Source organism: Protopterus annectens, chromosome 1.part0 (assembly GCF_019279795.1).
Source record: "Protopterus annectens isolate FY-2018-M chromosome 1.part0, PAN1.0, whole genome shotgun sequence".
Classification (NCBI taxonomy): Eukaryota; Metazoa; Chordata; order Ceratodontiformes; family Protopteridae; genus Protopterus; species Protopterus annectens.
Window position 1 is genome coordinate 141,838,243 of NC_056725.1, and position 26,679 is coordinate 141,864,921.

Sequence of the window (26,679 nt, forward strand, 5' to 3'; positions counted from 1 at the left end):
AGGCCTAGTACCAGGAAAGTTTACTCTGATAAATGGAGGAGATTTTTTTATTTGGAGCAAAGGAAAGGACTTTGATGTCTCCAAACCTGATTTAAGTGTTGCTCTTCAATACCTTACTGAGTTATTGGACAAGGGTTTGTCTTTCTCCTCGATAAAGGTCCATGCTGCAGCCATTTCTGCTCACTATGATTGTGACCCTCCTTTATTCTCTCATCCTTTGTTTAAGCAATTTCTTAGAGGGGCAAAGAATTTAAGACCCCCACGTAGAGCTCCTACTCCTGCTTGGGATCTCAATTTTGTGTTGGAAAAACTTACTCTACAACCTTTTGAGCCTGCAGCTACTGCCGAGTTAAAGTATTTGTCATGGAAAACTGCTTTTTTGTTGGCCATTACCTCTGCAAGAAGGGTTTCTGAATTACAGGCCCTCATGGCAGTGGAGCCTTTCCTGATTTTTCATAAGGATAGGTATCTTTGCACTAATCCTTCCTTTATGCCTAAAGTGGTTTCTAGTGTGGCCTTAAACCAAAACTATTCATTTGCCTACTTTTTATGCAAACCCCAAAATAAAGGGAGAAAATTTTGCATACTTTGGAGATTCACAGACAGTTCGTTATTATTTGAGCAGAACCAAGGAGTTCAGACAGTCTCAGCAGTTGTTTGTTTCTTTTGCTTTGGGTTCACAGGGTAAACCTGTTTCAAAACAAACTATTTCTAAATGGATTGGGTTTTGTATTTCTTTCTGTTATTCCCATCATGGTAAGGAGATTCCTGCTGGAATCAGGCCTCATTCCACTAGGGCTACTGCTACTTCTACGGCCTTTCTAAGGGGTAGCTACAAAGACATTTTGAAGGCAGCTACTTGGAGTTCAGTGCATACTTTTTCTAAACATTACCACCTTCCTCTTTATTCTAAGTCTAGGGCTGGATTTGCCACTGCAATTTTACAGGGCATTTTAGCAGCCCCTAATGCTCTATGATTTTTACCAACCTCCCTTTCCCGTTGCTTTGGGATTCTACCCATAAGTAAGGACTGCAGCAATGTGAGATGAAGAACATAGTACAGTTTTGTACCTACCATAAATGTAGATGTTCAAGATCCACATTGCTGCAGTCCAATTACCCTCCCTCCTTCCCCACTGTAGTTTGACATGGTGCTATGCTTTAGGTGATGGTTGTTGTTGGGCTTGTTTTTGGGAGGTATTCTGTTTTTGGCTGTGGCCTTTCTTGTTTGGCCTTCTGACATCTGGGGCAAGAAAAGACTGAGGATATGACGTCGGTCATGCGCCTTTATACCCTGACGCTCTGATGTCAGATCTAGGCGCCCATGACCGACGTCAGCCTAATACTTTGGTATTCGGGCCGACCGAGGACAGCGGACTACCCATAAGTAAGGACTGCAGCAATGTGGATCTTCGAACATCTACATTTATGGTAGGTACAAAACTGTACTTTTCTTATGCTTCAAGTTCCCAAGGTAAAGCCATTTCAAAACAGACCATTAATAAATGGATTGCTCATGGAATCACATTTTGTTATTCACACCATGGAAAGCAAATCCCAGGGAATATACGGACACATTCCACCAGAGCTGCTGCCACTTCTGCGGCCTTCCTCAGGGGAATTCCTTCCAAAGACATTTTGGAAGCTGCAACTTGGAGTTCAGTGCATACTTTTTCTAAGCATTACAATTTACCACTCTACTCTAAGTCTAGGGCAGGCTTTGCCTCTGCAGTCTTGCAGGGCCTTTTATCCGCCCCTTCTTCTTTATGACCACCTCCCTTTCTTTCAGCTTTGGGATTCTACCCTGCAGTCATGACTGCAACAGTGAAACACGATGAACATAGTACAGTTGTGTACACCTACCATAAATGTAGATGTTCGAGTGTGTTCACTGTTGCAGTCTGGGTTTCCCTCCCTCCTGTCCCCTCTTATTTTTACTTTTCACCATTCTTCTGAGGTGTATTTGCAAAGGTTTTGGGACCTTTTTCATTTTGGGACTCCTGACATCTGGGGCAAGAAAAACTGGAGAAGATGGCGTCGGCTGTCAGCTTTGTACTCCTGGTGCTCTGACGTCAGGGAGCATGGCTAAACAGCCGACGCCGGACCCAGACTTTGGGATTCTGGCCGACCGAGGGCTGCCTGCCGGCAGGGGAGAACCCTACAGTCATGACTGCAACAGTGAAGACACTCGAACATCTACATTTATGGTAGGTGTACACAACTATACTATGCATATTACCACATAAAAATAGACAAGCGCTCCAGGAGATTTCTCTGCTTCTGGCTGGGAGCCCATCATTATCAGTTCAGAGCTCTGCGCTGTGGTCTCACCACAGCCCCCAGGGTGTTCATCAAATGCATGGTAGTAGCAGCTGCTCACTTGAGATTGGAAGGAATTCAGGGTGTTTCTGTACTTAGACTGCTGGCTCATTACCGCTTCCACCAGGCGTCTTCTAGAACAAGCAAGAGACTATGTTCTCCAGACCTACTCCAACCTGGGGATTACTGTAAGTTATGAAAAATCACAACTGATGCCAACATAAACTTTAGAGTTCTTAGGAGCAGTTCTAAATACCAGTACTTGCATAGCCTCCCTACCTTATCTAAGATTGCAAAAGATCAAGGCTCAGGTGCAAAAAATGATCAGAAACGAGATTAGCCACACAACTAGTCTTAAAAGCCTTACATTCAGTGGTGGCAACCATATCGTTGGCTCCCCTAGTAAAATTTCACATGAGAATTCTACTGTGGCTTCTACCACCTCAGTGGTCTATACTGTATCAACCAGTGTCAGATCAGATTTTGATCAACCGATTCAAGGAAGATTTAGCTTGGTGGATTCATTCAAAAGAGTTCTATTCCCATGTCTTGTCCCATGTCAACCCCAAGCCATAGGGACCACAGATGCCTTTCAGATGGGGTGGGGGGCATTATCTGGACAATACTGTCCAAGGCACTTTGGTCCCCCTTGGAGGCCAACTTGCATATAGTTGAGATTCAAACAGACAATATGGCGGTAGTTTGGTACATCAACAAGCAGGGAGGAACCAAGTCTTATCTCCTTTGTTGAGAAGCTCTCAGAGTTTGACAGTGAGTGATCTCCTCCATTTCTTTCTTAAATTAAAACTATATTTTACAGCTGAGTTGGCCTAGTGGGCTAATGTTCAAAAAAATTTGCTGGTAGCGATTATTTCTGCTAGAAGAATTTTAGAAATTCAAGCCTTATCTTGCAAACCACCATATTTGATATTTCACAAAGACAGGGTTTCCTTGAGAACGAACCCTTCCTTTTTTACCAAAAGTAGTGTTAGAAATGAATATCAATCAGACAATCAATTTACCAGTATTCTTCCCCAATTTTTCAAACAAAAGTGAAAAATGTTTACATTTATTAGATGTTCATAGACAATTGCGGTTCTATCTTCATAGAACAAAAAATATAAGAAAATCTGACCATTTGTTTCTTTTTTGAATACCAGAATGAGTAATCCGGTCTTCAAGGTTACCTTATCTTTATGGTTAAAATGTCGTATATCCTTCATATACAGTAAGAGGCAATTTGAATTACCTGGGCCTGTTAGGGCACACTCTACTAGAGCCATAGCTACTTCAGCAGTTTTTCATTCTAAGGCTTCCATGGATGATATTTGTGCAGCAGCGACATAGGCTACTCCATATACCTTTATTACACGTTACAAATTGGATTTGGTCTCTAGTGGAAGAGCGTCATTTGGAGCTATGGTGCTCAGGAATTTCCTTTCATGAGTCCTCCAAAGATGTACAGTAGCTGGAGATCCTGTCCCATATGTCAAGGATTAAATGAAGATTGACATCATCAGATAAAGAAGTTATGTATTTACCATAACATTCCATATGTGTTGTCCATCTTCATTTTTCCTTGACTCCCCACCTTCCATCCCCCTTCCATTCAGACCTCTTGGTAGAGTGAGTTATGGCCCTAGTTGTACATTTTTTTATATATATGACACCAGATATGGTCTCTCTAAAGGTGTTACTAGGATTATACTTTCTGTCATCTTCTATCTGCAAATTTGATGTAAGGTAAATTGGAGCGGAGCATTCTGGGTAGTACTTAAGCTCAACAGTTTTTGGTTCTCAAAGGCTGTAGTAACGGCTGAGTCAGTTCCAATATTCAGAACCAAACTTACATGTCAAGGATAATCAAGATGGACAGTGTTGGCCTTCATTTCTGTCAGAATCTGTATAATTTCATTAAAATAATTTGTCAGCTTGATGAAAATCAATATTTAGTACACATTTCGCATCCATCAACTAATCAGTCTTTCTGGTTGTGGGACCAATGATCGTCACTTAAATTATTCTTTGTTGGTTCACTACAGAACCCATAGTTAGTATACCACAGTGGTCTTTGAACCCCCTCTCCCTTCCAAGCAAGATAATGCCCCTTTTCCATTTTTGTTTATTTTAATTGTTGTGCTCACCATAAAAGTTATCCAACCATTGCTACCATTCCATTTTTTCCCTTTGTATCTGAGTATTCTGGAAGAAGAGTGTGGCAAACACCAGTGATTTTAGCTGTTGTCCACTGGAGGTTGCTGGAGTTTTTTGGGGGTATTCCTGACCCTCCTGATTGTTTGCTGGAAAGTGGGTTGCATTGCTTGTTGTGCTTTATGCTAGGCCATTGCAGGTATACCATTCTGTGCATCTATTTTCGTGCAACTAAATTACTGTGCATTCCTTTGAGGGGGGGGGTGGCTCACCCCTGAAAGTCTCTAGTGCAATACCTTCACATGTAGGCCTTCCTTCATATGGCTGCTGTCATAGGACTCTATCACCATCCACCTCCTAGTAAGCTGGTATTGACTGCTCAGTCTCATCCACCTTGACTGGCTTTTGCAGCACCTTGGCCACTATTTGTACTTGGATACTCTGGTATGTAATTATGGCCAAAACCTCTACACTGCAAAGCCAGTGTCCCCTCTTCCTTTTCTTACTTTTGTTGGTGTAAAATCAACTGAGTAATCTATTTGTTTTTTTTTTTGTTTTATTTGTGTTTTGTTTACTAAAGTGGCTATGCCAAGTCTGTTTAGTCCAGGAGTGCTTTTCTTACCTTTTAATCAACCTTTAGAGCATCCCTTGCAAAGGAAGCATAATGTAGATGGCTTTTTATTTTGTATTTGTACCTGATTCTAAAGTCATTTTACTCATCTTTTTGTATTCTTTGGAAATGTCACATTATTTTATTTTGGAATTTTTTTGCAGCATCTGACAAGTTGTATGATCCATAGCAGCAAATTCCATCATTGTACATTACTTAGCCACAGAGTAGTGCATGGCTCTGATATGAATGACAAAAAACTTGGGTACATTGAAAGAAAAAGTACCTGCAGCTAAGACAGTTACATTGGTTTTAAAACAAAATTTGGTGACTTTTTATCATTACCTAAAAGTAAAAAAGCCCACAGAGGAACTTGTGACTAGCAATTGAAAGGAGACATTGAAAAATGTACTAAGGCAGTCTCTGGAAATACATAAATCGTTGATTATTGGTAAGGCTGGTCTAATTCATATGGCAATGAAAATAGAATGACAGAAGATTTTCCTTCAGAAGGTCAGTGATACAAATAATGTAGAGAGAACCACCGTTACTTAGAAAACCACCGGAGAAGGATCAAAGAAGTCCGGTGACGAGCACACTGCAAACTAACTCACAATACTGCTGATGTGAGTACTGTTCCGATTGAACCAACCTTCAAATTCAGTTAGACTTTAAACTCCGTACAAAGGCTCTGCAAACAGTTCAAAAATTAAGACTTTTATTCCAACGAACAACAAGGAAAAAAAAACTGATTTAATCACAAGCGCTTTCGCCTGGTCATACCAGGCTTTTTCAAGTGTAACTGAATTGAAAAAGAACAAGCTTTTATACTAAAAGCACATTACCCTTATTACCATTAAATTGTTTCATCACACCAATTATGCAATATACCTAATTAATTGTGAATCATGGATTTTGTCCCTACAGGGTTCTTTGTGCAAAGAATGCTTGATTAAACAACACTTGCAATTAATATTAAATGCTCTTTGGAAACTGTTAAATAAAAATAAAAAATGTATATAAAATATATATGTATGTACATTGTTAAAAATTCTTCATCCTAAATATTGTTACTCCTTTGAATGCTGTTAAAAATATAAAATAATAAATCCTTACAATGACTTTGATTAAATAAAGTGACTGTGAATGAGCTTGACTGCAATTACATTCCAATGCGCTGTAAACTATTAAAATGCTGGATAGATTTGGGTAAACTCAATGGTGTGCTACCAAATGTACCCCTCTATGCCAAAAACTGCTCAGTGATACAAATGTTGAACTTTTAACTGGACAAAATCAAAGCCGATTACTAGAAGCCTGCAGTTGTTATAAATTTGATTTTCATAGCCTTTGGAATGATTTGCCCATCCTCTCCAGGATGATTGATTTTGGAGTAAGAATAGTTAATATATAGAGGTGAGAGGACACAAAGTGGCTTGCCACCTAAAAAAAAATCTGCTTTTTAGTATTCTCCATTTTAATAGACTTTCTCTTTTTCACTGTTGTAATGTTTTTTTTTTTTCAATAAACATCTTTATTAAATTATCACACATGACACAGGCAATCTTACAGCTATGTAAATGGAAAACAAACAACATTAACACAACTTTAGCTGCAAAACATACTCCATTGAAACAATTGTAGTTGAAACATTATGCATTACTTATAATCTATTCAGTCATTGTCACTTTAGCATTATATGGCTTATTCAAATCCTACCACTTAAACCTTGTTCCTTATCTGTAGGTATTATTCACACAATCCCCATTTTTCCTGTAGGTTCATAGATTAGTACTAGGCTAACTGCCCTTGTGAGCCATTTTAAGCCTAGCCAATTATCCCTTGTGAGACTCGACCCCTGCACCTTGAATTTGTAAGGCAAACACCTTAACCATTAGGCCATCCTCCCCCCATGTAGTTTGCTCCTTCTCTTTTCTAAATATTCCAATTCCAGTTGTTTTATATTCAAACTACATCTAGTAAAGTTGGTCTAGACCTTGATTTCCATTTTCTAGTAACTGCTTTTTTTTGGGCAGCCATCATAATTAGACTCATGTATGTATAGGCAATTCCAATTATGTATCATAGCGCAAAAAAATCATCTCTCTAGGCATTCCAATCCGATCACCTAGCATCACCAACAAAGTGGTCCACAGGGAATCCCTAAAAATCTGTTAGCAGCTCATTACACTCCCAAAAGATGTTCCCAGCTACCTTCTTCATGCTCATCACACATCCAGCATTTGATAAACCACCTGAGGAAAGATCTTTGGAGTCTATTTGGGGTAGAAAAATACTGTTGTAAACCCTTCCAGGCAAAGATCCTAAATATTCTAGACTTTATTGTATATTTGGGAAATATACTTATATCCCCCATTGTCTCTCTATGAATTCCTTATCCACTCTCTCTTCCCAATCCTTTTGATGCTCCTCTGATTGATTCTTATAATTATCATGAAATGTTTTATATGCTGTACTAATTATCCCTTTTTAAATGGCAGCTGTTCTTCTAGATTCTGATAAAAACTCTAGCCGTCCTTGTCTTTCATGTAGTACTCCCCTATTTCTTTCTCTTTGCCTGTACTTTGATATCAATCCTTGATCGGGAAGGCAGTCTCTAACCTGCAGTCCAAATAAATTCTTGGCCTTTTCTCATTCTATTACCTTTCCCTTTCTAGTTATTTGCTGGCAATACTTTGGTTCCTCTGCCAGTTTTCTCCAATAAATTACAGCCCCCTCTTCCTATTTGTATCCCTAACCATAGTCATCCCTATCGGCAGAATCTCTTTTCTCCATTCTCATGCTGGTTTAGTTCTTAGAATACTCCAGCTAGTTTATGAATGTAATATTCTGTATGATTTTTGTTGCTCTCCTTAAGAGCCTCCATCCAAAATCCCAATCTCTCTCCATTTCTTGAACTTCCCCCTGTATCATCATCATTCCTTTCCACTTTGAATTATAATTTTCTGCTTGTGCTTTGTATAAGAGCCTTAACTGTGTAGCTCTAAAATACCCGCTCAAATTGGGTAATCCTTGTCCGCCTTGTTTTATTGGAATAATCAGCTTATCCCACTTAACTCTTGCTGTCTTCCCTTCCCAGATAAAATCCCCTCAACTCTTTTTTAATTGCTATCCACAACTTCTCCTCTGGTTGACAAAAATATGTCTGACCTGTGTATAAGACTAAAGGGACTAAAACATTTTAATTGCTTGTATCTTGGTATCCATATAGCTGCCACAACAGAGTCATTTGTAATCCATACTCCTAAGTACTTAATTTTATTGTGTGACCATAAATATGGCTATTGCTTGACCGATTTGTGTGAGAGTACATCATTTACAGCTATTGCCTTTGTTTTAACTTCATTAAATTTGTACCCTGACAAGATTTGAAACTGTCTTAAAATGTTCCACAACACTGCAATGCCCCTTTCAGTTTTTGTCATGTATAAAATAATATCATCTGCAAAGAGAGCCAGCTTTTCCTGATGACCATACTAATTATATCCTTGAATTTCTGAGTTCCTTATTTTCTTTGCCAGTGGCTCTAAATATAATGCAAACAACAAAGCGGAAAGCAGACAACCCTGCCTGGTTCCTCTACTCAAGAATTTATAAGAGAAGACCCTACCTACTTTAATTTTCACCTCCGATCCCTCATATATACTCCTAACCAACCTTATAATTGTATCAGGGAAAGCAAATACTTCCTTTGCCCAGTTCATGAAATTCCAGTCTGCTCTGCCAAATGTTTTCTCAGCATCAAGATTCTGCTTCCCTCTGGATCATTAGTGTTCTGTTAATATTGTCAAATGTTTGCCTCCCCTTCACAAAACCACACTGATCCATATCTGTCAATTTTGGTATCACTTTTGCCATTCTTTTAGCTATTATAGACACAAACACTTTATAATCATGATTTAGTATTGAAATGCGCCTTTATGAAGCTGGATGCGATGGATCTTTACCATGCTTAGATATTACCGTTACCACTGCCTTCTTCGAGGATGCTGGTACTTCTCCTCCCCTTAAAATACTGTTAAACAAAACCTTCAAGATATTTATCATTTTTTCCCCCTCCTAGCTTCCAAACTTCCACAGGAATTCCATCTATTTCTGGGGACTTTCCTGTAGATTGGTTATACAAAGCCATTTTTATCTCATCTATTCCTATCCTGTTAGTAATTGATCCTCCTCTACCTATAACCTTTGCGTATTTAATTATTCCATAAACATTTCCATTTATAAATTTTCTTGATTTCCATATTTCTCTGCTTTATACAAACTTTCATAAAATTTCCAAAATATTTCTAATACTTCTACAGGATCGCTTGTTGTCTTCCTTGATATAGGCTCCCTAAGCTTGGTGACAGCCCTTTCCACTTTCTGTTGCCTGAGTCGATGTGCTAAAAGTTTTTGTGCTCTAGAATTATCAAAAAACCTTTGCTTAACAGCAATCTTTCTAAACTTGTGTATATTATCAAGGTAATCCCTTATTTTCTGTTTAACATTCTACAGTTGCTTCTTTTCTTCTGAGAGATTCCTCATTTTGCAATACTTTAACATTTGTTAGTCCCACTAAATAAATAATTCTTGTTACTTCTTAACCATATCTCCATTTCATTTATTTATACCCTAGTTTTAAACTACACTTTAATTTTATCCCACTCCCTAGCTATAGTTTCAGAAGAAATTTCCGTCATCTCTTTTAGCGCCTGAATTAATTCCAAAACCCATTCCCTAAATTCCTCTCTCTTCAGTCAATGGGTGGGAAAGCACCAGTGTCTCATTTTTGTGTCTAACTTGCATTTTTATTTTAGTTATTGTTGGCCACATGATCTGAAATAGTTATTGAGTGTGTCTCAAAACCTTCAGTTAAATGCACCTGTTCTTGTGAGATATAAATTCTTTCTAGTCTAGCCCAGTTTTTGTATCTTGGAGAATAATATGCAAATTCCCTCCAAACTCTTAGTACTGAATTCACATCTTCCATGCCAAACATTTTCATAAATATCTTTAAAAATCTATCCTCCTTTCTTATATTTTCCCATCTAGGCCCCCAGACACATCTTCACTGTTGCAAACCAAATTCCAGTCTCCACCTTTAAGTAATATTCCTTGCTGAAAGCTGATTATTTATCCCAGAACTTTCTTAATCTCCATTATAGCAGTTTTAAATGGAATATAAATGCATGCCAGTGTAATCCTCCTCCCTTGCCAGAAGCCCTTTAGTACAGTATATCTTCCATTATTATCTTTTTTCCTTTTTTTTTCTTCTTCTATCACTATTGGAGCCCCTCTTGCAATTAATGTAAGTACTCCTGTTTTCTTTTACCCCAGATATTCCGCTGAATAACCATCCTGAAAACCTTTCTTTATCAAATTCACATGTTCAGTTCTTTCCAGGTGTGTCTCCTGTAGCATAGCTGTTTGCACTCTACATTTTTAATATAGTTCAATACTCTTTCTTTTTTTATATTTATCTGTAAGACCATTCAGATTGAAAGACATTACAGAAAACATTGTTTTCTTATGTAGTTATTTCCATGTTTTATGTATAACGGCTTTTTTGTTAAATGTCTAGTTCCAGCTTTTATGTTGCGTGAATATCAGCAGGTTGGTCCTTTATACAGTTGTTTCTTGCCATATCCATTTGAGCCTATGTCACATCTTAGATAACCTTTTTTATTTTTTTTGACAGCCCCCACAGAATGAACAACCCCCCAAAAAAATTCCATAAAACCCATTAACTTAATAATAAAACACACAAAGCTATGTACATCTTCAAATATTTTAAGTTTTTGCTTCCTAATAACAAAAGTTCTAAGGTGATAGCCACACAGACAGGATGGAGTTAACCAAAAAGAAAGGTTAGTCATGCTAAGATGCACCTGTGCTTATTAGTAAGTGGTATTTGATTTTGTCTGTCTTTATAGCTCTCCCAGCTGAGAAAACACCTGAGTGGTTTCAGTAAACACTTTCTCCAGGCCATTTCTCTTTATCAAATTGTCTTCTAGTGATGTGCAAAGCAGACACAAAACTGCTAAGGGTATTTTCTTTACCAGAAAAAAGCCCTATAATAATACATATTCTTTTTCATTTACACGCTTTGTAATAAACTTGGTACTGGATAACCCCTAGGGTCTTAACCCAGTTATTTCCCTATGCAAAGCATGTGAAAGGCACACCGATTTTTCTTTTGTCGTACTCTAACCCGACCTTTCCTCGCCCCCCCCTTTTTTTGTTTACATTGCAGTCCCTGCATTTCTTAAAACTGAACAAAGAAAAAGAGAGAAGGGAGAATAAGAAAAAAAAGCACCTGTTTTTATTAGTATCCCCATTACATTTAAAAAAATTGGGAGAACTTGACTTGGTGTGCTTAGGTTTTGTATTATCTTTAACGATCTCACAGCTGGGGAAATCCTGATTACTTTCAGAGAAAATAATGTTCTAGCCAATTTGTCTCTTCTTTTTTCCCCTCAGTCAATTCCCTTCCACCAGACTGTCTCCATTTTCTCTTTATCAGATTGTTTCCATGGAGACATGAGAACTAAACAGCCAGTTTGTCTTTATCAGATTGTTTCCATGGAAACATGAAGGCCAGCTGCAAACTTAAAGTATACATGCATTTGCTAGAAAAAAATACTCATAATATTCAGTATTCATTTTCATTTACTCACTGTCTCTTAAAACTAATCAGTCTAAGGTCCTTAATCCAGTCATTTTTCCATGCATGAATAAGAAAAAGCAAATTAAATTTAACTTTGTCATGCCTTTTTAACCAGGCTCTTTTTTACATTGCATTGTCTGTAGTTCTCAAAGCTGTGCAAGAAGAAAGAAAGAAGAGTAGAGAAAAAGAAAAACAGCAGCATCTGTTTACATTCTCCATTATACTTAAAAATAACATGCAAAGACAACTATACACCACAAATACAGTACTATTAAGAAAAGAAAATGTTTTCTTTACTTACAGTTAGCTTTTTCCCCTCTTTTCCTGTCCCCAAATCATTTTTCTGAACATTAATGACATGAAGTAGGGCATATACGTTATGTACAGTATTTACAGATTTTATTGTTCTGTCGTATTTCATAGGTTCGTAGGACAATACTAGACTATCGGGCTGAAGGCCCTTATATGCCTAGCCAAGAATTTCACCCATGTTCCCCCAAAGTCAGCACCTGTTTCACAGATCACAATTGCAAATATAATTATTGCATTGCAATCCCACATTAACTTACTGTTTTTATTAATGTTCTTATTACTGTTCTCCATCTCCCAGATCCTGTGTTTGCTTCATTTCCAATGTAGTGTCTGCTCTTCAGTCAACTCTCAAGCTCCCTTCCTTCTCTCCAACATTTTCTGTTGAAATACTGAAAAAGGTTACACAGGTACAGTCTCTCTGTGGTCTTTATTAACAGAAGAACAAGAAGCAGAATCTCCTTCTGTTTCACAGCTCACTTTTTGTTGGACAAACGTTTGTATTTCCTCCTTGGCATGCACTTCATCAAAAAATGATTTCATCCCTCCAGGAAAGAATACTTTAAAGACAGCTGGATACATCAGTTTAAATCTCACACCTGCATCTTGACATTCCCTTAATAGTGGAATGAATTTACTCCTCTTCTGCCTGGTGTACAAGGAGTAATCATTCTCCGCAAACACTCTGCTGTCTCCCACTTTTAGTATTTTGTCCTTCTGCCTCAGTTTTGTCAGACTCATCTCCTTCTGCTGGTAGGATTGCATCTTTACTATTGAAGGTCTAGGTTGCTTTCTTATAGCTAGGTTCGGAGCATACATACAATGTGCCCTTTCAACTAACAACTCTTGCTGTGGAATACCAGTCCACTTGCTTGTTTGTGCTTTCATAAAATGAATGCAGTCTTTTCCTTCCAGCTTCTTTGGTATAGCTGAAAATCTTAGCTTTTCCCTGAGTGTTCTGTCCTCTAATTCTATTATTTTTTTGAAACATCTCTTCCTGAGCAGACATATTCAGCCAACCTTTTCTTCATTTCGTCTTCTGATTTTTGCAGCTTCATCATCTCATCTAAATATCTGTTTAAAGCTTCTTCCATTTTTTTCCAGCCTTTTCTTGTTTGTGTTGATATACTCTTATCAGTGCTTTGTTTATTTTAACCAGGTCTGTATGCAGTTGTCTTATATCTTCCTGTAGGTTATTGGAAGTCATGTCTGAAGGTTGTATTGCTTTTTGCTGAACAGCTGCTGAACTTTCCCCAGTCAGAGTTCGTCTCACATTTTGTAGCTGATCTTTTTCCAGGTCTTCTGTATTTCTTTATTCCTGTCATCCAGGCAGTGCACGTACTAGTAAGTTACTGAAATGTACCCATAAACACAAATCTACTGGCCTTCTTTGCTGAGTTTCTGTTTTCACGCTGGGAGAGCTAGAATCAAGCTGCTACTTAGTGTACAACCATCTTGGAAGTTTCATTCACTGTTTTAATGTTGTCCAGTAGTTGTTCCTAATTGTTCACTGTTAAAGATGGCTGCTTTCTGAACTGCAAGTATTTTAGTATAGTAAAGCTAACGTGCATTCTGGGAAGAAGTCATTGTAAAATAAACAAACAATTTCATATAATTGATGCTTTCTATAGCCGTACCATTTTAGTGTCAGCAAATCAGGAAGTATTACCAAACACTTGGATGCTAAATTTGGAGGTTTGGTTTAACTTCACTTTGGTTGCAGAGTTCTTGCATGCCATTAATGACTAAACTGTTTGATCCAACACTGTTGCCTGTATCCAATGATCTCCCCACTTTCTAGAATTTTTTTAATCATGCAAACACTGCATAATTTATATATAATAGAGAATGTGTAATTCCATTTGTTATATCTTTTTTTTTTTACTTTTTAGGTGGGTTAAGACATGCAGCTGCAAGCATCAGTGGTCAGCATGAAGTTTACAAACATTTGAAATATGAAGGCGGTGTTCACAGAGTTCAGAGAGTTCCCAAAACAGAGAAGCAGGGTCGCATCCATACCAGCACCATGACTGTTGCCATACTGCCTCAGCCAAGTGAGGCAAGTTTCTTTTAAATCCTGCAACATATTTTAACTCTTAATTGACACTGCTGTCTTAGTATCCCACTTTAAGTGATGGTTCTGTGTCACTTTTGTTTTAATACAGATTGACTTAACCATCAATCCCAAAGATTTAAGAATTGAAACTAAACGAGCAAGTGGTGCTGGTGGCCAGCATGTAAATACCACAGACAGTGCAGTACGGATTGTGCATATTCCTACAGGTATTTCCACTTCTTCATATTGAGAAGAATGTTACTTTCTACTGCTGCACAACACATGTATTCTTTCAGAGGTTTTATCAGTTATACAAGAATGGTGTGGTGACTGGACAGGGTTAACCATGTGCTGCCTCTGGCTATTTCTTCTGAGAACAGAAGCCATTATTAGTAAAGTAATTGCAAGAAAGTAATACTGCTGATTTTGTTAGAGAAATTCTGCCATGGAAAATGCATATCGCTTAATTTTTGGTATACTCTTTGTAAAAGTTAAGTTATCTTTTGTCCTGTTTTATATAAAATGTATGTTTTGGTAATTTTTGTGACTTTGGTTACAGCCTCCTATTTTACAGTGTGACTTCAGAAGTCAGAGAGCAGGCTGCAAATACTATTTTATGCTTGTTTAAAAAAGGTTTTGTATGTTTAAGTGAATGTTATACGTTTCAGATGTACAGTAATTGTTATGCAGGATATGAATCCACAAAACCTACAGTCTCAACACGTGTAAATTATTATACAGTCAACTATCCAGCAAGACCCCATAGATCTGAGAGTTGCAAGTCAAGAGCTATGTTGTTGTTGTCTTTCGGCTTTTCCTGGTTAGGGGTCGCCACAGCGGAACCCTGGTCCGCTAATGATTGGCAGTAGATTTTGACGAACGCCGAGGTGCTATAAGAGTTGAAAATAAAAATTTAAATCAGCCAAGTTGTCAAACAGTTGTGAGCAACTTTAAAACAATTTAACAGATATAAGCTGGAAACTTGCTAATAAAATCCCAATAAGTAATTCAGAAATAAGCAAATTTAGCTTAAAAAGAATAACGGCAGAAAAATGAAATATCCTTTTTGAAGATGAAGCTGTAGATCAAGCCAGCTGGTATCTTTTTTCTCATTTCTGCTCACATTGCATCATTCTTAAACAATAATTTCAACTGAGTGAGACAGACTCAATCTCTGAATGTGCCAGGTGATCCAGGAGACGAGAAAAATGTTATATCCATTTGTTCCTGGAGTGGTTTGAAATAGTTACTGGATCCCTATGGGGACAAAGGGTTTGACTGGCTGGAGAAGTAAATTCCAGTAGTGAAATAAGGTTGTGGGGGATGAGGATGGCTGTGATGGTCACAGATGGCTAGTCTGTCCAAGACTGATGTACTGGCAGCAGCTAATTCTCTCTCTTTTTTTTTTGAAAACAATTTTATTGATTTTCAAATATAAACAAATGATCTTATTAGTTTTAACATACAACTGATAAAAGTATATGTAAATAAATAACATAAAATAACTGAAGTATTTACAAGAACATCCACTTTTATAAACATTCATTTATAAATAAACATATTAATATTTCATGAAACAATTTATTCTTTTTTTAACAAATTCTGTAAACTAACCCACATGTTATATGCGTATGTTTTCCTAGATGTTCGTGATTTTATAGTTAGAAGTTCTAAATGACCGAGATCAGTAATACCATTTTATCTCCTGTAAAAGATGGAGGAGATTCAGAAATCCAATTTCTAGTAATGGTGTTTCTGGCTACAGCTAGGATTGACCAAATTAAAGGAAGCTTTATTTTTTTAACACATGTAGGAATAGATGTATTAAAAATAACCATATATCTATGTATCGTAAAATAGTTAGTAAACAATGCTTGTAACAAGTTATTAATATTCTCCCAATAAACTTTCAGTTCTGAACAATCATAAAATATATGTGGCCATCCTACATTTATCTCTGATTTATATCTCTTACATAGGTTGTCTTTCTTATTGATTTTATTCATAATTTGTGGTGTATAAAATGATCTATACATAAACCTCCAAGTGTATAACTTCCACTTAAGAGAGGATGTTGTTTTATCAGCTGATTCCAGTAAATATATTTTATCTTGTTTTTTTAGGTATTTCGTTGTTAATTGAATAATAATATTTCCAAAAGCTTTCTGGAGAACTATAAGTTTCATCTGTTATGATCCTATAAATATAGGAAAGTTTACCTTTGCGAGAAGATTTGTGTTGTATATTCAATCCCAGATAATATAAGTGTTTTGTCTTACCGTAGGAGACATTTTATTTATTTATTTGACATTTGTTAACCGAGTTGGTCCAGCTGAGCCAGATGGCCTATTTTCAGTGGAGACCCTAGGAGAAAAGTTGCAAATACATAAACTACAACACTACTAGAAAGTATATACAGAGATGGTTAAATTAACTAGAGGAACAATAACACTGATTAAAAATATAAACAGATATGGATATAGGTAAAACAAATCTAGATACAGTTATGCAACAGAGGTGACTTAATATCTATCAAAAACATACTATGACTTATTAAAAGGACGTAATAAGTGTGTGCCATGAAAAAAGATAAACCATAGAACCCTACCTTCTAAGGCTGCTTAGGACAAGGTTCGGGGGGGTTACAGATGCATACCCTGAGATGGATTAGGTATTGTTTGAGTGACTTCTTAAATTTATACGTCTGGGGTATGCTTCTTAAGGTCAAGGGAAGCTTGTTCCATAGGATGGCAGGAGAGTAGCTGTATAAGTTGTGTCCTACAGATTTGTTAGGTTTATAAATTTGCAATAGGCATTGATCAGCACTCCTAAGAGGTCTGGAGGGGGTATGAGTGAGACTAGTGAGGAGATACTTGGACAGGATGATGGCTTATTGATAATGGAGTGTATAATAAGGAGTTGGTTAAGTTTGAAGTGGTTATGAAGCTCAAGTTAGTTAAGTGGCTTGAGGGCCAGACAATGATGAGTTTTGGCAGGCAAACCAGCAACAAATTTGGCCACTTTGTTATAGGTGGATTCAAGTTTGGAGAGTAGAGTAGTCTGGATGTTGGTAAAGATTTGTGAGCTATATAATAGATTTGGAAGGAGGTAGGTGTTGGCTAGTGTTATTCTAGATTCAGAGGTGAGGAATTTTTTTGTTTCTGTAAAGGAGACCAAACTTTTGATGGGTTTTGTTAATGCAGTGGTGAATGTGAAGTTCAAATTTCAACTGGTCATCTATGATTACTCCAAGGAGCTTAGTTTGATTTTCAGGAGGTATAAGGGTATAGTTGAGAGAAGAGATGGTGAAAGAAGATTTAAGATGGTTGAGTGATTTAGGGAGAAAGAGTAGGGGTTTAGTTTTTTGGGGTTAAGTATAAGCTAGTGTCTTGTTAGCCAGATTTCAGTGAGGTTGAAAGATGTTTGTGTAAGGGTTTGATGTTTGTGTAAGGGTTTGAAGGTCAGTTAGGTTATCAGCTATGGATATTATGGTGGAGTCATCAGCATACTGTATGAAGGATGAAAGGGGGCAGGATTTATGGAGCTCATTGGTAAAGATGTTAAAGAGGAGGGGTCCAAGGATGGAGCCTTGTGGGACACCTGTTTTGAATGGGAGAAAGGAGAGAGCAGACAGCCATTTGACAGATAGGTACCTATCAGAGAGGTAGCTGCTAAACCAATATATAATTACAGTGGAAAGGTTAAGTTGAGAAAGTTTTGAGAGAAGAATAGAGTGGGAGACAGTTTCAAAGGCTTTAGAAAGATCTAAGAAAAGGCAGGATATAAGTTTGTTATCTCTGGCTGGAGAGAGAGTGATGGTAAAAGAGATGAGAGCAGTAGAGGTGCTATGGTATGGGCAAAAGCCTTGCTGGGTAAGGGTGACGAGGTTACAATTTAAAAGATGGGCCGTGATTTGTTTGTGTACATAGTGTTCAAGAATTTGAGAGAGGGGAGAGAGTATAGCAACTGGTCGAAAGTTAGAGAGTTCTGAGGAATGACCGCCTTTGTGTATAGGTACAGTATAGAATTTTTTCCAGACAGTTGGAACAAAAGATTCTGTGATGGAGCGGTTGATTAGGATGGAAACTGGGTATGCTATAGATGTAGCAGCATGTTTTAGGAAGGGAGATGGGAGGTTGTCAGCTGAAGGGGGGAGCAGGGTTTGAGCTTGAAAAGGAGTTTAAGAATGTAGCTAGTTGGGACTGTTTTTTAGAGAGAAGAGAGAGTTATTGTGAGGGGAAGTTGTAGGTATTGAGGGATGGGGAGGGAGAGATGTCTGCACAAGTTTATCAAATCAAATCGAGTTTGTTTAGTAGGAAATCCCTGAAGGCTTGCATATCTAGCCAAATATTTTTTATTTATTTATTTTTTATTTTACATTTGTTAACCAGACTAGTCCAACTGGATATATTTCCATTTTCAGCAGAGGCCCGGGGAGAAAAGCTCCACAGTAACATTTAAATGTTTATAATGTACAATTTTGTGAGAAAAAGGAAACATGAAAGTGTAAGACAAACAGTACATGAGAGAACAGTAGTTCCAAAGTCAATACTATCTAAGAACCAATATGATATACAAAGAGAAATATTTACACCAATATAAAAATAATACAATTGTTAGAAATCAGTAGAGAGCCTTAGCTACAGTAAAATAAGCTAACTAAGAAATACAGGAACTTTGAACGGATTAAGATACTCCTACAGTAATGTATGTGAGGTTGTTAACAAATATGTTCACAGTTAGTTCATCTCCTATTTTTAGGAAACAGTTTAAAGTAGTTTACGCTACTAAGGGGTAAGTAGTGTTTGAAAAAGTAAAGGGGAGGGAGGATATAGGAACATGGCAAAAAATAATGCAGACAATTAGTCAGGGTAACAATAAGGGCATAACCAGTTAGTTATAAGATGTTGCTTCAGCCTTTGTTTAAAGAGTGGGAAGGAGGGAAGTGCAGTTAGATCTGATGGCAACATGTTCCAGAATTTTCCAGTGGTATTTGAAAACAAGGAGTCACCTGCCATGTTATTAGATTTGGTATTGCTAGCCAGTAGTTCAGTGGAGGAGCGTAAGGAGTTGAGGTTTACATAGGGGGTAATAAGGTTAGTATCGGTGTGTTCTTGGGCTGGTAAAATATCCTATGAATAATGGTAAGTTGGGAGTGTATCAGAATGTTTTTTAGTTCAAGCCAGTTAAGTTGCTTTAAGTTCAGACAGTGATGGGTTCTAAATGGGTTCCCAGTGGCAAACCTTGCAATATTATTATAGGAGTTAGTTAGTTTAGTGAGATTACTTTTCTTTAGGTTGGTATAAATGGGGAAAGCATAGAGAAGAGTGGAGATTAAATGGGAGTGGGCAATAGTAGCTCTGGCTGTTGGTGTTAAGAATGGTTTTATTCTATATAGGGAGCCCAATTTTCTATTTACAGATTTTGTAGTGTTATTGATGTGATTATCAAATGTAAGGTTATTGTCAATTAAGACTCCTAATAGTTTGGTGGTAGAGTCTGGGGATATAATGGTGCCATTATTTGATTTGATAGAGAAATTGATTGGGGGGACTTGCTGTTAGGTGTAAAGAGTAATAGCTTGTTTTTTTTTGGCATTCAAAAGGAGGTAACGTTTTAGGAACCATGTCTCGACTGAGTTGAATACTACCTGAGTTAGGGATTGTAGTTCAGATGTGGAGTTGGCAGAACATATGAGCGTGGAATCATCTGCATATTGTATGCAAGTAGCTTGAGGGATTGCTAAGTAAAGGTCGTTGACGAACACTGAGAATAGAAGTGGTCCGAGAATGGAGCCCTGATGTACTCCAAGGGAGACTGGTAGGTGGGAGGATAGTTTATTCTCCCAAAGGACTGCTTGTTTCCTATTGTTTATCTAGTTCAAATTCAAATTCTTGTGTGAGTGAATGTATAGATGTTATTCGTGTTTCACTTTTGCAGTCATTACATTTGGAGTAATCTGCTGGCAGGTTGCCCTCAGTCACCCTGATTAACAAAGTCTTGGGTCCTGCATCTGTTGTTGTCCCTTTTTCCATGACGTCAGGTCGTCAGGGGTATAAAACATTCAGCCGACACCATTACATCAGTCTTTCTTGCCGCGAGGTGCCCGAAGCAGAAGCAGTTTGCAAGTGCCGGTCGTCCGACTCCTGAAATTGTTGTTTTAGAGTTTCAGAACCGAAGTCTTCAACTAAAAAGCTAAGTACCCCATTGGGGAAACTTTTTCTTGCTCCTTACCGATGTCAGTAAATGTTAATAACAGCATTACTTGTGGGAAGCAACTACCTCATAAGGACTTTCATTTTTACTGTATTCCTTGCCTAGGCCCTGACCACAACGTACCTTGCTGTCGGTTTTGTGCTAAATGTAATCAACGCACTATTAAACATCGGTATATTTTTGCTTTTAAATATTTTGGCTCACAATTTAATTATCCAGAAATGTCGTCTGTTAGCAATCCGACTACTGGAATATCTAAAAATCGCAAGGAAAAAGACAGAGACAGACCATCGAGGTCCAAAACTGACAACGATGCTTCTCCTAAGCCAGTCGCCAGTTCACTGGTACTCACTGAGGCACTTTCGCAGCCCCTGATACCCACTACTTCTGATTCGCAGGCCTCTACTGAGACCCATTTGGAGTCCAGTATGCCGCGAGAGGCTTCAATTATAGAACCCGTGGATGTCTGTACCTTAGATGGGTCTGGAGCCGCTGTGCAGGCACTGGCTTCTGAGGGTGTTTTCAGGCCTACAGATTTGTATATTAGACCGATGACATCTTCAAAATTAAGGCAAAAATCTAAATCTATGTCTAAAAAAACAACGTGTGGGCCACATGTGCAGGCCCCTATGCCTAAAAAACAAATTATTAAAATGGCTGAAGATTTAATTACTCTGATCAGGGGTAGTCAACCCCCTCCTTCTAAGAGGGCCTAGGCAAGACATTGATTATGAATCTTGTGAACAGGATTCTATTTCCTCTGACTCTTCTAATGAACAGGATTTGTCTATACCTAATTATGAGGACTCTGATGCAGATGATTCCATTCCTTCTGCTTCTCCCCCTGAGGATTTTTCCTTTGGGGAAACTTTACATACCTTAAGGGAACATTTCCACTGGGAGAGTCAGGATTTCTTTGAATCTAAAAAGAGACTTGGGGATTTTTTTCTTCTTCCTCAGCATAGGCCTTTGGCTATACCTCCTATTCTAGACATTGTTGATGATGATTTTCAAGAATCTAGTATGACTCCTGATTCTCTGCCTTCGGCTCCTTGTAAGCCAGACAGATACTACAGGGTTCCTGACTCCCAAAAATTCAGTTTCAAAAATCCTATTGCAGATCCTGAAACTATTTCTCAGAATCCCAAGGACATTAAGGCCTCTACTGCTAAAAATCCTACCCCTTCTGATAGAGATTCCAGGGTGCTGGATAGATGGGGTAAGAAGGTTTACACTTCGGCAATCTTGGCAATCAGGGCTTTAAACTGTCAATTTCATATGCTTAAATATCAACAGAATATTATGGGACTGCTTAAACAGAAAATGATAATTTCTGACTGTGTGGAAAATAAAGATTTACAGGATTTATTGCATTCAACAAGTTGGAAAACTACTTTGCAATGTGGTTTTGATTCTTTGGAAGCCTCTTGCAGGGCTGCTTTAACTGGGTCTGTGCTAAGAAGGCATGCTTGGCTCAAAGAGCAAACTCTGCCTGATCATGTTAAAGCAAAATTGTTGGGGGCTCCTTTACAACAGGACTGTCTCTTTGGTAATAAGGCTGAAGAAGTTTTAAAAAAGATGGAAGATAAAGCTAAATCTATGCAAACTGTGACATATTTCTTACAAGTGCAACCTCCAAGATTTAGTAGGCACTGGCCTACTAAGAACTGGTCCTTTCCAGTCCCTTCGAGAGCCACTCAAATCAAACCCAAACATTCCAAAGGCTCCAGGTTTCAGTCACAAGGGACTTTTAGAACAAAACAGTGGGGTGACTCCACCTCCAAATCTGGAAACAACAAGGCACCTCCGTATGGTAAACAGTCTCAATGACTTCCCTCTACACTCACCAAGCGCTTACCTTTTAGCCGCCCTTTGGGAGGAAAACTGCCACTTCATGCACGAAACTGGCAACTGATAACCCAGGACAAATGGTTTTTAAATATAGTATCCCAGGGATACAGATTTTATTTCCACATGTTGCCAATCCCAAACGGATGGCCAGACCTGCCCCCAAATCAGTGGGCAGAGGCCCAGAAACAAGTTCTGTCCCTCATGAACATGGGGGCTATTCAACCAGTACCAGAAGAGGAAAAGGGACAAGGCTTCTATTCAAGGCTTTTCCTGGTACCCAGAAAAGACAAATCATGGCGTCCAATTCTGGACTTATCTGTTCTAAACACATTTCTGGACATTCCAAAATTCAAGATGCTGACTCTTCAACAGCTACTTCCTATGCTAGGCAAAGATGTCTGGTTGGTAATTCTAGACTTGAGGCTTACCCTGCATATCCCAATCAGGGAATCTTGCAGGAGATACCTCCGCTTCAAAGCAGGCTACTTGCATTACCAGTTCTCTGCACTGCCCTTTGGCTTAACTACTGCGCCCAGTGTCTTCACAAAGTGCCTGGCTCCAGTAATTGCATTTTGCAGGCAAAGAAATATTCAGATATATCCATACCTGGACGATTGTCTAATTCGGGCAGAAAACAAGGACATTCTTCTACAGCATCTGGTGTTTGTAAAAAGGGATCCAACTTCTGTAGGGTACACCATAAACGAAAATAAATCACAACTGCTACCCTCTCAAAAAATTACATTCCTGGGTGCAAGCTTGAATACAACTGCCCAGATGGCTTACCTTACACCAGAAAAGCAAATTCAATTGGTGACTTACTTCAAACAGGTGGCCACAAAAACCCTGCTGTCTGCAAGGCAAATTCTGCAAACCTTGGGGTTCATGGCCTCTTGCATTCTTCTAATTCCATATGCAAGACTGCATATGAGGAAACTTCAGTGGTATTTAAAAAGTTTAGAGTCAACATTGTCACAGCCTGGAAACAATGATTCCTATCATACCTTGCCTGCAACTAGAGTTCCTATGGTGGGCAGAGGCCTGCCACCAAAACAAGGGACTGCCATTCACTCCATCCCCTGCCGTCCAAACCCTAACTACAGACGCATCAGACTATGCTTGGGAGGCTCATCTGGCAGGGAAGTGCATTCAGGGCAAATGGATCCCAAATCAAATGCACCTTCATATCAATCAGAAAGAGATGTTAACTGTACAGAATGCACTGACAGCCTTCAAGGACTACCTTCATCCAGGACAATTAATGATAAAGACAGACAACACCACAGTTATGTGGTACATAAACAAGCAGGGGGGTACACATTCCTACCCCCTCTGCAGACTAGCCATGGCGTTGTGGAACATGGCCTTGACATACCAAATACAACTACAAGCTCAATTCCTGCCAGGAAAGCTGAATACTCTGGCAGACGAACTAAGCAGAAATCTCATGGACCCACACGAATGGAAACTGGAACCACGGATTTTCAACATGTTGACACGCAAATGGGGGAGTCCAGACATAGATCTTTTTGCCTCACCCCAGAACTATCAGTTGGGCAAATTCTGCACAAGAACTCATCACAAAAAAGCTTGGAAAGTGGATGCTCTATCATTCAGCTGGAAAAACCTATCAGTCTATGCTTTTCCCCCTCTGCCTCTGGTCTCCAAAGGTCTACTAAAAGTAAGACGGGACAAACCAAAAATGATTTTGATTGCTCCAGACTGACCTCGCCAACACTGGTACCCACTCCTGCGCGATGTATCACACCTTCACTCTTAGCATCCCTCAGCAAACCTGCAATGGATGTCATTTTGGAGGCGAGAAGGCCTAGTACTAGAAAATCTTATGCTGACAAATGGACAAGATTCTGTGCCTGGAACCAATCACAAGGAATAAGCACAGCAGTGCCCAATATTCCTCTGATTTTACAATACTTAAATGAGATGCTTCACAAGGGCCTGTCCTTTTCTTCCATAAAAATCCATGCCTCTGCCATTTCAGCTCATTACAACACAGAACCTCCCCTCTTCTCTCTTCCTCTGCTAAAACAGTACCTCAGAGGGGCCAAAAAACTTAAGATCTCCCAGGAGAGCTCCTACCCCTGCCTGGGACCTCAATTTTGCATTGGAAAAACTCACTCTCCCTCCTTTCGAGCCAGCTGCTACTTTAGACTTAAAATTTCTCTCCTGGAAAACAGCTTTCCTTTTAGTAGTCACTTCAGCTGGAAGGATTTCTGAATTACAGGCTCTGCCATTTCATTATTTTTTCATGCGGACAGGGTGTCTCTGAGGACCAATCCATCCTTCATGCATAAAGTAGTATCCAGTGTGGCTCTTAATCAGACCATTCATTTGCCAACTTTCTTTCCCAATCCACAGAACAAGGGGGAGCGGATCCTGCATTCACTGGATGTACACAGACAACTTAGATTTTACTTAAACAGGACAAAATGTCTAAGAAAATCTGAACAATTACTGGTGGCATTTGCTGCAGGGGCAGAGGGAAAAGCTATTTCAAAGCAGATTATTTCCAAATGGATAAGCCATTGTATTCGTTTCTGCTATATGCACCATGGAAAAACTATCTCCCAGGGGATCAGATCTCATTCCACCAAGGCTGCATCTACTTCTACAGCCTTTCTCAGAGGTGTTCCTACCAGGGACATCCTAGAAGCTGCTACCTGGAGCTCAGTTCATACATTCACCAAACATTACCATTTACCTTTCTTCTCTAAATCCAGAGCTGGCTTTGCCACTGCTGTCCTACAGGGCCTTATAGCTGGTCCTAATGCTGTATAAATCCATCCTCCCAACCACAGCTTTGGGAATCTACCCATATGTAATGACTGCAACAGTGAAACACAAAGAACATAGTATAGTTGTGTACACTTACCATAAATGTAGATGTTCGAGTGTATTCACTGTTGCAGTCCTGGTTACCCACCCTCCAGCCCCCTGTTTTTCTCTTACTATACCTCTACTTTCTTCTACTATGCTTAAAAGCCTTTCTGGTGTATTTGCTTTTGTTTGGAGGTATATATTTTTTGTGTAAATTTACATATACACACACACACATATATATATATATATATATATATATATATATGTGTGTGTGTGTGTGTGTGTATATATATATATATATATATATATATATATATATTGCTCCCCATTTGGGGGGCACCTGACATCTGGGGCAAGAAAAACTGATGTAATGGCGTCGGCTGCATGTTTTATACCCCTGACGTCATGGAAGAAGGGACAGCAACCGACGCAGCACCCAAGACTTTGTTAATCAGGCCGACTGAGGGCAACCTGCCAGCAGATTACCCCAAATGTAATGACTGCAACAGTGAATACACTCAAACATCTACATTTATGGTAAATGTACACAACTGTACATTTTAACTTTCCTGTTGGATATCATCTTGTTTAAGTAATAAGTTCTTATTTGGATCAGATGATAATACTGTGTAAAAGTTATGGGAAATATCAAAAATATCCATTCTTTATAACTAGGGTGTTTATATGTAAAGTTCCTAAAAGTTAAGATATTAGAAATATAATTTGTTGAGTGCTGCGGTGTAACATAAGTAGTGAAGCAATCTTTTAAAATCCGTATCATAGGATTATTTAATAAATCTGTTTTGTAAGTCTGGTTTTATAATTAAGACTGTGATTATTTCCCAGTAAATTTTCCAATTGGCTGTGTAATATGAGTCCACTAGTTAAGATATAGTTTTGAGTATGGAAAAAATTTAATACAAGTCTAGGTCTGGGAAGGCTATTCCTCCTTTGGTCCAACTGTTTAAGTGATATTTAAAAGCTATCCTTGTTTTTTGGGTGTCCAAAAGAATATTAACAATATTGAGTTAACTTTTTTATTAAAGATTTAGAGGATAATAATAAGATAGACTGAGTAATGTAGAAAATATTGGGAAGAGTCATCATTTTAATTATAGTTAGTCTTTCTTCCATTGTAAAAAAAAAGTGTTCCAACTGGTTGAGTGTTTGTATATTTTCAAAACATTTATTATTATTTAAATGGATTATAGTCTTGATATCTTTGGCTAAGATAATTCCTAAATATGTAATTTGATCAGTGAGAGATTCAGGTTTATAATATTTTCCTTTTAGTATGTTTTTACTTGAGTATATTGGGATAATTTTTGTTTTATCATCATTGAGGATTAAGCCTGACATTTTTTTTAAATCTGTCCATAGAGTTGAATCGAGATGCAGTGGAAGACTCATTTCCTTTTGATGTTATAAGGACATCATCGGCAAAGAGCTGAATTTTAGATGAAGTTTGTGTGTTAATATTTAATCCTTCTATATTTTTATTTCTTCTTATTTCATTAGCCCAGGGTTCCATTACAAGGGTAAATATTAAAGGAGAGAGTGGGCAACCTTGTTTAGTTCCTTTTAAGAATGGGATGTTTTGTAAAATATATGTACCAATTTTAATATATGCTAATGCCTCTTTATACAAGTGTTCTA

At 38.2% G+C, this 26,679-nt stretch overlaps 1 protein-coding gene across 2 annotated transcripts in view; it reads left to right on the top strand.

The window, feature by feature from the left end:
• Window positions 1–26,679, top strand: part of MTRF1L (mitochondrial translation release factor 1 like) — a 636,968-nt gene that overhangs the window by 243,326 nt on the left and 366,963 nt on the right. For both annotated transcript variants that reach the window (XM_044090388.1, XM_044090456.1), the window contains exons 4-5: window positions 13,952–14,118; window positions 14,225–14,342. In XM_044090388.1, coding sequence (XP_043946323.1) covers window positions 13,952–14,118; window positions 14,225–14,342 — 285 coding nt within the window. The remainder of the gene's footprint in view (window positions 1–13,951; window positions 14,119–14,224; window positions 14,343–26,679) is intronic.